We start from the raw sequence: 15,638 nt of genomic DNA, 5'->3' as shown, positions 1-15,638 counted from the left end.
ATCGCCTCGGCTTGGAGTGATCACGGATACGAAATGATACGGTTCTATTGTCGGTGAGACTACGTGGTATCTACTTATATTTGGCACGCGCTGCCGCCTCGACAATACTAGGGTCAGTCTTAACTAATAGAATAGACTCTAAAACAGAAAAATCAACAATTACTAACTAATGCCGTTAGGGAATGTGCACGATTACGTTACTAATATCTAAAGTGTAATAAAGTTTGTCAACAAAAATAAAATATAAATTAACTTATTGCAGGACCGATTTGGTTAGGTATCTACTTTGGTGTGAACGTTGGTCGACGTGACGCGTCAGTCGCGGCGCTAGACGGGCGTCTTCTTGTTGCGACGCACCTTGTTGCTGGCGTATATGTACCACTCGGTGTTGTGGTGCTTGCGGATGTGCACGCCGAGGTTGCCGCGCTGCTTGGCGCGGTACGAGCAGTACGGGCACTGGTGCGACGGCGCCTTGCCGCCGCACTCCACGTTCTCGTGCCGCCGCAGCGTCGACTTCCAGCGGTAGCGCTTCCCGCAGTGGCGGCACTCGAACTGGCGGCTGGCGTCGTCCGAGCTGTTGCCGTCGCGCTTGATCTTGACGTCTTTGGCGAGGTCGGCGGCGTAGGGCCCGTCGTAGTAGGCCTCGTCGTCCGGCAGCACGATGTCGTCCGTGTCGTCGTACTCGGGCTCGGAGTCGGGCTCGTCCGGCTTGCTCTTGTACTCCGAGTTGTTGTTCTGCAGCAGCGCTTGCTGGAAGAAATGCGCCTTGATGGTGTCGGGGATGGGCGCCACAGCAGCGGGAGCGAGCGCGCGCTGCACCGACAGCAGCGACAGCAGCGCGGACGGAATGTCCTTGTGCAACTCTGAAATGCGACATATTATACGTATTGCAAACAAACGACGGCTAAAAGCGGCGCTACTAGTACGTCTTGTTAATACTACCAGGCTAAAATAAAGGAACCAAAGAAATGCGTTATGGTAATAAAAAAAATAAAATAAACAAATTTCGGTTAGAAATTATAAGGCAAAGCTTCTAATTTCATGCAAACATGCACACTCCGAGTTACCGGCTCGTATCTTCCCATAAGAACGCGCAGGAGCACAATTAAACGCACAAGGTGTCGAATAAAATCGTTTAATGTGTCAAAAAATATCAATAATATCAATGTTACATATCGCAAAGATTCATTTAACACTAAACATACAATAATAATACCATACATATAAGGAAGATCATTAAGGCACTATGTAAGTGAGATTTATATCCACTGGACACTATCTCACGTAATAACAAGAGGATAAGCTTAAGTATTTGCCCTTAACTAGCCAATCTCAATTGCTAACACACTTTCACTAAGTTGGTCCCGGTGACCAACTTCTGATCCATGGTTGCTGACAGTCTTTTAGGTTTCGATTTTTGTTCGCCTTCTAAACTTAGGCCTTCTTACGTCCATCATCAAAGTAGATCAACCACTGGTGACTGACTGGTATACTTAATAACAATTTCAAATAAAATGGACGAATTTTTCTCTATTCACAGATTTGTTATTTAGTACCTATATTCTGACCCTAGTTAGTCGGCGGCGAGAGCCTTGGGCGCCGCGGGCTGCACCTTGTCGGGGTGCTTCTTCTCCACGTGCTTCTTCAGCTCGTTGCGGCGATGCTTGCTGTAGGAGCAGTGCGGACACTTGTACTGCGGCTCGCGCCCGCACTCCAGCGTGATGTGTCGCACCAGGTTCTTGCGCGCGTTGTAGCTGCGCTGGCAGTTGGGGCACTTGTAGCCCTTCTCGCCCTTGTACTGCGCGCGCGGCGCCGGGCTCAGCTCACTCTTCACCGTGGTCTTGTTCTCCTTGCTGTCCTCGGGCTGTGGCTCACTCTTCGGCGCTGGCGGCGGCGAGACCGGTATTTTCGTGACAGTCTTCAAAATAGCCAACGTGGTCGTTGTAGCATTTTCTTCGCATACTTTTTTGCTTCGAGTCATTATACTATGCCGAGCGACCTTCGGACCTGCAAGAGGAAAGCGACCGATAGAAAACTTGATAACGCACAAGGCGATTCGGTGCAAAACTAAAATAAAAACCAAAATATCACACAAACTAATGTATTACGTAAAAAAAATCATAAGTAACAAAAAGTAAATGATCTATAAAATCAACTAGTTTATGAGATCCATTCAAAACAAAATGTATACTTCTAAATTAATCAACAAAAACAAAAAAGGCACTTGGCTTCATTTAAAAAATAATTAACAAAAATATAATATTATGTATTAGGAACATGATTTGAGTTTCGAACCCTCTTAAACAATCCATGTTTTGAGTTCGTATCTAATGAGCAGATAATACTTGAGTCACATAACAATAAAGCAAAATAGAGTGCAAAAAAAATATGAAAGCATATATAAATTCTATGTATGTTTTTGTGCAATATGGCTTGCGAGGGTTTTGTTCTGCGAGTACTTCTTCCCGCACCGATCGCACGCAAAAAGTTTCTTGGTCACACATTCATATTTCTCGTGGCGCAGCTTGTTCCTCCGGTATTTGTACTTTTTGATTTTGCAAATCGAACACGTGTATCGTCTCTCGGACACGGCTATTTTGTTTTTTTCTTTCTTTATTTTCTTTCCGCGTTTGAATTCTGACTTGACAGCGATCGTGGCGCGCTTGCGAGGGCCGCGCTCGGCTGGCACTACTTTGTCGTCGAAGTCGGGTTTCTTTAGGTGGCCACGGGTTAGTGGGGAGATAGATTTATCGTATTGCATGAGGCTAATGAATGATTTGTCTGCAAGGTTAAATAGAAAGCTATCAAGAGTGAAGAAGCATAGAGATTAAATAAATGCATGATTTGATGGTTATATACAGACGCTTAGTGCTATAAATAAAAGCGCTTCAGGCATGCTCGTCGCGTCGAGGGCACGAACGTGTCTGTACTCATGTCCCTATTTACAAATGTACATATACAGTTCCATAAAGTAGTCGATATGGTATGAAATGCGCATCCACCAACAACCAGCTGTCGACGGCAACTGCTTACACTAACACATAGAAGTTCAACTTGTTGAAACGTATTGAACCGCGTTTTTAGTTGGCTCAGGACCGAACTCACCACCGGCAGCTCAACTTATAGTTGGTGCATAGTGGAAACGCGATTCAAAACGGGAAAACAGTTCAACTTCATTAGCGACCTACCTAGTTGTGAACATGCAACGTTCAGAACTTCAAAACATGAACTGCTCAAGTAAAACTGCAGTGAAATCACATGTGAATGCAAAATTATAATAAAAAATATAAATAAATAAGCCTGATAACCACACTACTATATAAAATGTATTTACCTGTAGGTCCGCGCGGCTAGTGTTTCCTGTCGCACAATCTTGTCACTGATACGGGCTACGTGTTTAAGAGTCGCGGACAGGTCGCGGAATTACAAAAAAGAATCAACTCCGCCGAACGCGTACATACATGCACAGATCGAGTATTAGGTATATATAATTTAGTCAACATATACATACAATATATAAATCTTACTCACCCTCCTGTCCCCCGGCCACCGTTATTTAATTAAGAGAATTAACAATACCGGTTGTTACTGTATCTCATGCTCACACTCAAATACTAAATATTATGTATGTAGTTAACATGCAATGACTGACAGCCGACACATAAAGCGAATATACGAATCTCATACTTACCTTGGTGTACCTCGCCCGAGCGGGCTACATTATCGAAAACCTTTACCAAAAATACCTCATTACCTTTCACTCTGAAATTTTAACAATGGATATATGGTGTATAGAGATAAAAATGTTGTATAGTATAAGTATTAGTATATGATAATATTATTAGGAATTAATATAGTTGGTTTGTAGTTTCACATGTGAAAACACTGGCACTCACGAGTCCGCTTGTTGTATATAGATCATACATGACAATAAATATATTAATTAAAGCTGTCTAGTTTCAGATTATGGGAAGACATTGCGCATTTCATCCGTTCCTTCATGTTGGAGCGGTCAGCTCTGCTGGCTGTCAATAGACACAGGCAGAGTTGATCGTTCCAACAAACAATTACTTGACATCCCACAGAACAACTAGCATTGCACGTAGTGTATCAATGATGCCGACGAGGGACATATCAACGGCAATGCGAGTTGTTGGCTTATAGATTGCCACAGACAACATGTATCTTGAAGAAAAGCGATATTGTCTGTGGCAATGTAAACAATTTGCCGCTTACCTTGAGAGTCCCGGACACTGTCATTAGAGTTCATTATTTCATCTTGAGATCTTTCCATATGCCATTGAAAATCTGAAATATTATAAGTATATTGATTTTTTGAAATAAATACACAATAACAAAATAAAAAGACATTAATTTTGTTAATGATTGTTACATAGGTTTTCAAATAACTTCATCATCATCATTTCGGCCGGGGACAAAGGCCTCCCTCAAAGGTCGCCATGACGATCGGTCTTGCGCTACCCTCATCCAACCTATTCCGGCGATCTTGACTAGATCTTTAGTCCATCTTGTGGGATGCCTGCCAACACTACGACTACCGGTACTCGGTCACCATTTGACGACTTAACTGTCCCAAAGACCATCTGTCCATCGAGCTATGTGCCCTACCCACTGCCACTTCAGTTTCGAAACGATCTGGGCTACGCCGCTGACTTCGGTTCTCCTACGCACTTCCTCATTTCTGATGCAATCTCGCAGGGAAACGCCGAGCATAGCCATCTCCATTGCCCTCTGACAACTGGCAACACACACTGGTTAAAAACCTTCGTCTTCAGATACTGTGGTATTTTTGGCGAAAAGATTTTATGGAGCTTCCCGAATGCTGCCAAATACGAGTTGATTCGACGAGTTACCTCTTTCCCGAAAATGAGTCTGCCAACCGGATTATTTGTAAGTAGACATACTCTTCAACAATTTCGAGAATACAGTTCCCAACTGTTACGGGAGTAGGTGCGACATGGGCATTAGACATGATCTTACTCTGACCCATGTTTATTTTAAGACCTACTAGGGGGAACCTGGATTGTGGTCATCGAGCATATGGCTTAAGTCTTCCATGGTCTCTGCCATGATTAAGATATTACTGTGTTAGGAAATCAAAGAAAGTACCTAATATTAAGTTAATAAGACAGACAATGTATCTCAAGAGAGCATCAGTGTATATTATTTTTGCAAAAATCAATGCTATTTTATTTATTATTTTAAGAGGTCAAACAAGTGTACAAAGCTATTATCAAGTGTTTAATACTTTCCTACAATAGGAGAGGTATCCTGCTGAGCATTGAGGTATGTGTGAGGTACTCATCTTGTATCATCATAGTACCTAACACCGCACAATGTTCAATCCATAATTATGACTGCAATCATCCAGATGGTGGAGATGATAGCTTATGGGGTATGGTGTGTTGGTTTAACTCGGTGACAGGAATCAGTTCAAACAGCTCTTCAGAACATTCTCCATGATAAATGTGGTTACACACAATGCAGTCACATGTCTGAACTGATACTGCAACCAAACTTACTTGACTTTTATTTTCCATAAAAGATGAAACGAGTTCCTTTATTACGACTATTTACTTTTTTAATCAACAGTTGTATCAAAAAAAAAAATTGAGATATTTCAAAAAACATTCCGAAGCTGTCCATTGCTTCTTTTAATATTCTAAATACGTTTAGAGCATATATTGTTTAATATTTCACATCATAAAAGTGAATAGATATTCCATGAATTGTTTGAAGTGGAGGTGAAGGTTCGCTCGCTCCACACAGTGCGGTTTTCAATGAACTTTCTTCCACATACTGCAAAATCTTCCTTATGCGGTGTTTGCGGGACGTACGGCGGTGATCACTTACTCCCAGGTGACTCGTACGCTTCTCTCTGTTCTGTTATTCCATATAAAGAAAGAGAATTGTAGTAGTGTGGTGAAGCAATAGTAGTAAGTACTCACTGCGCACAACGTCATGTGTGGGTGTGGGCTGGTCGCGCGGCTCGTCCAACGTGAGGTCCTCGACGCCGTCGCGCGACACCTCCTCCTTGCACGACACGCTGTCACTCGTCAGCGCCAACGCCGCTCCGACCCCTTCCGCCACCGCGACCCCCGCGGCGACCGCCTCCGATGACGTCATCTCGCTCGACATGCGCCGCGCTTTCTTGCGGCGGCGAGTGGGGCTCATGGAGCCCTCACGACTATCAATGCTATCATCGCGCACCTGCCGATATTCGATTAGTTTAAACACATGGTGAAAACGTCGGAAGAAATTGAGTTTAGAGTTAACCTCTATTTTGAGCAGCAATGGACGCACACTAATGTGGGGTTTACACGGGTGACTAAAGCCGCACGATTTTAGCCGCGCGGCGTAAATCGACCGTCTAAATGGCAATTCGACTAGGTCGCAAGTGACTTAAGCCGCAAGCATGTGACTGGTGACTAAAATCGACTGGCAGGCGATCGCCAGCCGCATGAAGGAGTGTTTCGCGCATGTTGTACCCTACAGCGATTCTACGCACATATCGTTTCGTTAAACAACCATGAATAAAAATAATACCATACAGTTTTTGGAATGCTACGATAGGCATCCATTCTTATTGAACCCAAAAGAACAAGATTACAGGAACAATAATTTACGTTTAGCGGCTCTCAAATCAAAGAAATGCGTTTGACCACGCAATTTTAGTAGCCTGTGTAAATGGGCTAGCGATGCGGCTTGGTGAGGCAATTTGTGAAGCGACTAGCCGCACGGCGAAAATCGACCTGTGTAAACGCAGCATAACATAGTGTCATACAAATCGCGAGTGTAAGACGTAGCTTGTCACGCACAGTAAAGTATTAAACCTGGCCTGTTTTTATCGGTTTTCTAACTGCAAGAGACTATGTGGACGTATAAATTATCTAAGGCTGAATCATATAAACAAAAATCTTAATATTTTTGCTATGCTCAGTAACTGAAAACTGTTTAAAAAATGCATTTCATTGACAATTCATCACTCACGCGCTAAGCTGCAATTTATATCGGTTAAGTATTTCTACGGAAAGATCAATAATTGTTAGATAAAAACGCTTCGAAACGCTTCTATAACATAATATTTTACTGTCTGTATAAATTTATCTATAAATTAGTTTCCTAATGATTGAAACTCGTAGATTGTGACAGCCATTAATTCATTGGCTGACTACGTGCTCCGTCAATAGTAGAGGCATTTAGTGAGTATTGAATAAAATGTAGATGAATACTTTTTGTTATTTGATTGAGTTCTCGTGACAGGCTTCGTTATAATAGGTTAAATACTTGTAGCGCCGACGTGGGACGGGTCGTACCCTTCCCCAAGACATGGTCCACCATGATGCATGGACCAACGCATAAACCATCTTATGCATAAAATAATAATAAAATCGTAAGAAAGTAAAAACTGTAATTTATCTATTTTGAAAGAATCCTTATGTTTGCATTCTACAAACAACCGAAGTCAAAAAGAAGTTTATAGAATGATTGTCTTTTTATGTAGTATGTTTAGGAAAAACGCAAAATTTATTATTTTTCAAATTATATATCTGAACATTAACACACTTTCATATTCTTTGGAATCATTATATAAAGCATATTGTCTAGTGTTCCTGAGAGATGTCTTGAATGGCCTCTTGGAAGACATTCACTGGCTCTTCAGGGCTTGTAAATTGTGTACCTCTTATCTTATATTTTTGGAAATAAAAAGGAAATAAACTGTGTCACTTGATGACACATCAACCATAACTGATCACCACTTAACATCTCTTCCAACACACTCATTGTATTAATTTCCCCTCTGCCCTATTACATGCAAAATTTATAAAATCATCTTGACAAAAATGGATTAAGATGTGGGTAATTTAAAACCTGCCAGGTCCCAAAAATACTATGATTTGAATCACAAGATGTGAATTATGATTAATGACACACATGAATTTTTTGAGCATGAGATTGAGAACATTTTTTTATGGAAAAGGAGGACAAACGAGCGTACGGGTCACCTGGTGTTAAGTGATCACCGCCGTCCACATTCTCTTGCAACACCACTGGAATCACAGGAGCGTTGCCAGCCTTTAAGGCCCCATGTCGTATCGTCTCGGACACACCCAGATGGTGCGGATGACATCCTAACTTGTGGCGTGTCGTGCGAAGGTGGAATTTGGTGGCAGGAATCAGGTGAAACAGCTCTTCGGAACACTCCCCATGATAAATGCGGTAGAGGACACACAATGAAGCGATGTCTCTACGCAACGCCAAGTGATCCAACCGTTCACAGAGCACTGGGTCCCCGACAATTCGAGCTGCTCTGCGTTGCACGCGGTCAAATGGATCGAGCTGATACTGGGGTGTGCCAGACCAGAGATGACAGCAATACTCAATATATGGCCGGACCTGCGCTTTGTACAGCGCTAGAATGTGGGCCGGCTTGAAGTATTGCTGTGCTCTATTTATGACGCACAGTTTCTTCGAAGCCAATTTGGCTTTGCTCTCCAGATGGCCGCGGAATTGGCAATCGCTTGAGATATCGAGACCCATAATTCCGATACTAAGCAAGGCTGTAAGGGAAGTGTTGTCGAAGAGCGGTGATACGACAAATGGGATTTTTTTTGTGGTAAACGAGCAAACTTGAGTCTTCTGGGGATTAAATTGGACAAGGTTTACAATTAAATGGGGACAAGGGGGGATTGCCTCCAGTCCTCGACACTAACCTATGCGAAAAGAAGCGTGAGCAAGTGAAGGTGAGTGTGACTCTCCCACTTTTTAAAAAGCCCTTAGTCGCCTTTTATGACACCCTTGGACCTGGGACTCCCCTATTCATTTTACCCCCGGGGAAAGTACAGGGCCAGTACTTTGATATTAGTATAGCTGTGCGAGGCAAGTAATTTCTTGTAAATCGCGCGTTTTTAGAATGCTAGACATCCACGTGATGTGGGTGGAATTTAGCATTTTTACACAATGTCCAGTGGTGGAATTCAGCTGCTATAGTATCAACCGGTAAACAATATCTGCTCTGAGCACTCCCCGTGGTATATGAGGTACAAGATGCAGAGATAGTCCACAAGCCAATCAGAGATGATTTTATTGTTGATGATTCAAACCACTCTTTGTTATATCATTCTGATCAAATGGAAGAAGCTAGTAATGGGGAGTGCCCAACGGAAAGTGAGAACAGTACTCCATGTGCGGCCGGATTTGCGCCTTATATAGTTGCAGCGCCTTAGAAGTACTGTGTCAGCTTACTAAGTACACAAAGCTATTTAGAGGCTACTTTGGCCTTCTCTTTCAAGTAACCACGGAACTGAACATTGCAAAATATATAGACACCAAGTATGCATTACAAGTTGTGGCATTCAGAGGAGTGAGAGGGGATAAAAACAGAGAGACTTTTAGTAGTGAACTTGTGTCTTATTAGGGTTGAATTGGACTCAACAGCCTGCACCCATTTATGGGTGAGATATGCAAGTTTGGAGAATATTGAGTCAATGGCAATGGGGCAGTAATTGGATGGATCCGAGCGCCAATTTAAATTCTGTCTATTATTAACAATGAACTATCAAAATTTTGCATTATTTTTAAGAACATCATGGCAAATTATTACCATAAATCATTATCAATGGCATTTACAATAGGGTAAGGAAATGATGGAGAGTTTTGAAGAGAAGTTGTAATAAACAAGTTTGAATAGATTAATTTTAGTGCAATAACTAAAAGTGCTACCACCATTATAATTCCATTGAATAATGATAAGTTTTGAGCACTTATACAAATGTATGATAATATTTTAAAAATACTTTGACAAACACTGATGAAATCAAGGTTATTTACTAATATTTTAGGTTACAACTTGTGAGAAGGACAAGGTCCTTTCAGTTTTATTGATATTAAACTGAATAAAAGCACTTGCAAATAATATAAAATTGCATTTATTGTTGCTTTAATAACTGCTATGAGAGTATAATGTGTATGTTTATGATTGAGTCAGGCTAGACTCATTATTTGTCTTATCTTTTTGGCGTAAATTGTATATCATTGTTATTTTAATATATTTATCAAATATTATTTAACAACAATTTTAAAAAATAAACATAAAAGATGGTTTTTAATTATATTAGATAACAGCCTGTTTACTGGTTAAAGAACATAGAAACTATTAAATATTATAATATGAAAATGGAAAGAATGATGAAAAACCAACTACCCTAATCAAGGCAGATAAAATAATAAAACATATCTCCAAGAGATCAGGTCATATTTCATGTTTTAAAAGATACATTATGTTTAAATATTTTTGAGAAGAGTTGCAGTTCAACTTTCACTCAGGTTTCCTCAATGGAATTTACTTTCAATTATAGGCAAGCATATAAATATATCACTACAAGATCATGATTAGCACTCATATTTTGAGGTTAGGTTTTCAAGGAGCTTTCTTCCACATACCACAAAGCTGTGGAATGAACTTCCTTGTGCAGTGTTTCCAGGACAATAGGACATGGGTACAAAAAGCACATACACCTTCCTTAAAGGCTGCCAACGCTCCTCCTATTCCTCTGGTGTTGCAAGAGATTGTGGGCGGCGGTGATCACTTAACAACATATGACCCGTACGCTCGTTTGTCCTCCTATTCCATAAAAAAAAATATATACAGATAATTTACCGAGTAGCTACATCAAAAGTATAAAGAATCTCATGCTAACAGAGTTGTTCATTCCATATGGCTATGTGGTAATTATTCAAAGTAACAACAAACCTGTGATGGTGGCGAGGGTGGTCTCGGCGGGTGTGCAGGTGCAGGCTGTGGTGGGCGCGACGGAGGCCTCGAAGGCTTATTGTCTGACAGACCCTTTATCTGAAGGGACTCTGCAGCTTTTAACAGTGCAGCCAACTGATCCTGAGAGATATTCACCTCCCCACGGTACATATAATCCATCATTGCTCTCAACTCTGCATATTTAACATCTTTAAGAATGATTATAGGATGTTTGTCATATTGTTGTGATAATACATTCTGTAACAAAATATTTATATTGTACATTCTATCTTCCTAGACAATGCATAAATGATGGCTACAGAATTAAATAATAAACATTAATTGTAGACAATTATTGTAATCATAATTCTGTGAAAAAAAAATGAAACTAATTGATAATGTTATTATGTATGCCATTAGCTTATGATTCTAATTGGTAAAAGGTAACTTACTAAATTTGACAACATGAAACAAGTATTTGGAAAAGTTGTATGAACAACTTTCTGTTGCCAACTCATCTATGAATTAATCTAAGCTAATTGCTCACATACGAAAGCTAAAACGAAACGGCTGGAATGTTTATTAGAGCAAAACTGTGCTAGCTTGCAACTTAACACAAATCAATTGACCCACTTTATGATTGATTGTGGTACATACCTCGAAATAGGGACTGCAAGCTGACAATACGACTTTATGCGCTCTCAATGTCTGTCCTTCGGCTGCTAAAGTACAATCCACGTGAATTCCTTTCTCTAGTAGGGTGTCGAAAACTGACACCAGCGTCGATTGATGGTTGTTCCAACGCAAACAGAACTGCTGATCATCATCCATTATGCCTTCGAGTTAAACGTCGCGCCCACACTCCTGTGCATAAAATAACTATCCTACATACACTTAAGTTAAATACGTCGTAATAAATATAATAATTAGGCCATCACGAACAACTATTTCAGATTCAGAACAATTTTAATCGACTTGGGGTGTATTCCGTTAGATAATGGAAACAGTGTTACCGAAATCATATAACTAGATAATATCACGCTTCAACATAAATTTAAAACTTTGTTCAGAACATCTAAGTTTCGTAAAGCGACGCGGCACAAAGAAAATGGCCGCTTTTCCAGCGCGACAAAAAATAAAATGGCGACGAAAAATCTAAGTTTTACTATTTTCTAAGCTACAAAACTTTCCTAAGGATAGTGTGAATAGGATTGTGTAAATAAACACACCAATGTTTAAAAACTACAATATGAACATTCTGAATAGATCTCATATTTCGTTAAGTTCCTACTTCAGTGGAAATTTTATGAAAAGTCGTAGTATTAAAGCATAACCATGCAAGAACAAAATAGTTCTCCCAAATTGTCTGTAACGCTTACCTTAACTATTTCATGAACTAATAAACGATAAACAAACACAAATCAAATATTTTCAATATAATATCACTATACTGTTCACTAAATCACCATTATTGCATTGCACACCCGCCAGCTTTCTTGATTGAATGAAATGAAAATACTAAAGTACTACACTATGTTGCAAGTTTAGCGAAGCGAAAGGCACGGTCTCGACCAAGTTGGAACAATCAACATTCAACAGATTGACCCAAAATAAGCTCTACTACGAATGTTGCCAGTACTAAAATTTAAAAGCTTAAATTAAAAGTGTCTTAATCAGTGAAAAACCATTAAAATATGTTTAATTTTTCAGTGATCGGTACAATTTTTAAAATACTTTTATTGTTTGTATCATTAAATTTGTTAATGTAAGTGTTCATAAGATATTTAATCCGACCTTGACCTAAAAACGCAAACTCGTGATTTGTGTCAAGTCTATGTCTAACTACCTAATTTTCCCTATATCTAAACTTAGGTTGTCAACCAATAACATCATTAAATGAATATTATTGTATAAATGATTCTGTAATAAATTTATGCTCAATAGTCTTATATATAACTAAATAATCGCACTTGAATAATGGTTTAGATAAGCGCCATCTGTAGGTACAGTTGTACATGATGAATGCTTGATTGCAACTTGCATCGTGCAAGTTGCAGTTTTGAAACGATCATAGTTGAATCACAGATAACTACTAACTAAGTAGACAGATATAGAATGAGAGATCAGAATACTAAATTACACTCTCTAGTTTATGAGTTAATAAGTTAAAGCTAACACGTTATTAACAGGTATATTACTTCGAAAATTAATACAGATTTAGATGACGTGTTTAGCATCTATGTAGATCAATGACGTTCTATACATATAGACAATGCACCTCATACAAAATCAAAGCCGAAATGTGGCACATGCCACAAATGACACCATAATAACCGTCGGCTGCTATGTTTATACATTTCTGCGTTTACTCCAGTTGCTTAAAATATTATTGATCAATAGACAGCAATGTAAAAACTATTTCAGTTTTAGCTGCGTATTTTAAATTTAGAACCTGCTTTGGACAGCGACATCAGTGAAGTAGCATTTAGGTGTTTTTTTAATCCCAGACGAAAAAGAGGGTTGCTATAAGTTTTACGTTAATCAGTCTGTCCCTATTTTCCGGTCAAGATCTGTTCAGTCGGAGGTTTTTGACGCTTTTAATCAAAAATCACTTTCATTATTATAAAGAGGAAAGTTTGTATGTTTATTTAATGTCTTGTGTTTATATTTGTTACTTCTTTACGTTCTAAGGGTTTGGATTCCATAAGTAATAATATTTTTATTCACATAAAATAATTAGTTAAACTGGTAATTCAAATGTTAGATTCCTTGAATTAAATAAAATTTGTCTTTTGGACTTAGATATAAAGATATAGATAGATAGATAAAAAAGTTTAGGGTATCTTTTTGGTGTATGTAGTGTAAGCGGAAATCAACATATATTTGTATGACAGGTTTTGTCAAATTTTAAATGTGGTTAAATCCAAAAACACTTAAATACTTTAGTAGTGAAATATAAATATGCTTATTTGGTTTGTAAATTTCTTTACATCTCTCTCCTGCTACCAACTGGCGTCAATTCTCTTTCATTATCTCGTATACGAGAAAGCTGAAAAATATTAGCTTCTACATATTTGCGATCTAAATAACTATCGATTGTCACTAGGTAATGATACTTACGTGATAACGTATAAATAGCACTAGTATGTAATTGTTCACGTTCTTGTAAGCCGTTCACATTACACAAAATACAAAATTGCTAATCATTGTTCAATAGGCCTTTTTAGATTTTTAGTGAATTTGAACACCACTAACTAATTATTTGTATTAATTTGTGTAGAACTACTTAATTTTGCTATGCAGCAATGACTTAGAAATTCTACCACAGATTGCACCCTTAATGTAAGTCGTTAAAGAGTTCCATTGATCATCATATTGACACGGGAGTGGGTCAGGGATTGGAAATAATACTCCGCTTACAGGAACGAGTCTTTATTGGCGTTCACTTTTTCTGAACTTGCACTTCGCCGGTCTGCCGCTGTTCCTCTTGTGGGCGGCGGTACCTTCAACGCGTCACACTGCACCGAACACTACTTCTCTTCTGTCTTCTTCTTCTTAGAACACTTCCACTTTTCACTACTTCTTCTTTTCTTCTTCTTCTTCTTTACACTTTCGAGTCAGAACTAGAACTGCCGTAGGCCACGCTCAGTACGGCTTATATACCCCCGGATCCGTTCTATTTTCAAAATGATTCTCCCATTCCATCTTTAAATTTAAATTGTACTAGAAAATTCTTTTAACTATTTTTATCCTGCTTACACATTTTCCATCCCTTTTTTTCTGTTCGATTTGATCCTGAACTTACTAGAAATTTCCTTTAACTTTAACAAAACCCAAAAAAATCCATACACTGGTAGGTGTATCGAACCCGGGTCTACAGCGTCTAAAGTAAACACTTTTCCGCTGAGCTACGAGTATTGCTGACGGAGCTGTTGAAATTAACAATCTCTTGAAGTTTGACAACTCTCGTCATATACTTCGAAGGGTTGCTACGCAACAATATTTTACTGCGACAATTACTTTACCATAACGACGTTACGGTAGGTGACTCAAATATCCTGTTAGCATAAAAAAGATTGGGCCTAGTATCGTTAATTTAAGAATTGCATTCCGAAAGAGTTTCGTTACTTTGTCATGAATCGCATAAGCAGAACCTAACCAAACTGTCACCAAACGTGTTCAATGTATATCCTTTCCAATAAAAAAAGAGTTATCGTAGTCGGTTGGCGCGATATTTAGTTATTCGTAAATTTGTTGCGCACGTATTCATAGCAAACTTAAGACTTTTATGGCTTTTTTTAGTTTTAAGTACCAGTTTTCAAATAAAAAAATAATTATCAAAATCGGTTCACCCAGTCGAAAGATCTGAGGTAATAAACATAAAAACAAAACATACCGACAAATTGAGAACCTCCTCCTCATTTTTTGAAGTCGGTTAAAAAGAGCGACTCTATTGTTTTTATTTCTGACTGTGTCCCATTCTGACAAGCGGGTCTTGTCTGGGGACTTGTCAATAATTGTACCATTTATAATGAAAAAATATTCGTTTTATTAAATTATTTCCGCTTTTTGCATATCAATCTTATATAAATAAAATAACCTTACCGATGATAAGTCACACCATCTTTTTTTGAGTCGTTAATGTATTATTTAAGCACTTTTTATAGCACACTTAGGCTTGTTGATTGACAATGACACACGACTAAGGAGAAAAGTGTGCTTACATTGTCTTTAAGCACACTTTTGCCGTTCCATTATCAGACTGCGAATGATATGTCCATATGTCTAGAACGTCATTGATGTAAATATATACCCCCTTATTCATAATGGTCCGCTAACTTTAAAAAGCCGCTTAGGAGTGTTT

General features: G+C 38.9%; 1 protein-coding gene across 3 annotated transcripts; it reads right to left on the bottom strand.

Moving 5' to 3' along the window:
* Positions 1–5,892: 5,892 nt before the first annotated feature.
* LOC126976571 (longitudinals lacking protein, isoforms H/M/V-like) lies at positions 5,893–12,359 on the bottom strand. 3 transcript variants are annotated; one of them, XM_050824957.1, is made up of 4 exons: positions 12,154–12,359; positions 11,432–11,653; positions 10,775–11,032; positions 5,893–6,231 (listed from the first exon to the last, which is right to left on the bottom strand). In XM_050824957.1, the coding sequence occupies exons 2-4, from the start codon at positions 11,603–11,605 to the stop codon at positions 5,908–5,910; spliced, it is 756 nt and encodes a 251-aa protein (XP_050680914.1). In that variant the 5' UTR covers positions 11,606–11,653; positions 12,154–12,359; the 3' UTR covers positions 5,893–5,907. The 3 variants fall into 3 exon arrangements, with proteins under 3 accessions (XP_050680914.1, XP_050680912.1, XP_050680913.1); XM_050824955.1 differs by having other exon boundaries at positions 11,432–11,638; positions 12,154–12,357; XM_050824956.1 differs by lacking the exon at positions 12,154–12,359 and adding an exon at positions 11,788–11,902 and having other exon boundaries at positions 11,432–11,638.
* Positions 12,360–15,638: the final 3,279 nt, after the last annotated feature.

This window comes from Leptidea sinapis, chromosome 41, assembly GCF_905404315.1.
Source record: "Leptidea sinapis chromosome 41, ilLepSina1.1, whole genome shotgun sequence".
NCBI classification, from domain to species: Eukaryota; Metazoa; Arthropoda; class Insecta; order Lepidoptera; family Pieridae; genus Leptidea; species Leptidea sinapis.
This window is presented reverse-complemented; position numbering and strand designations above follow the sequence as displayed.

Coding starts and splice junctions, on each gene's coding strand:
- LOC126976571 (XM_050824957.1), bottom strand. CDS start 11,605: ATGGATGATGATCAGCAGTTCTGTTTGCGTTGGAACAACCATCAATCG. Junction 11,033..11,431: donor CTTGCAGTCCCTATTTCGAG/GTATGTACCACA, acceptor ATTTTGTTACAG/AATGTATTATCACAACAATA. Junction 6,232..10,774: donor CACCCTCGCCACCATCACAG/GTTTGTTGTTAC, acceptor GAATATCGGCAG/GTGCGCGATGATAGCATTGA.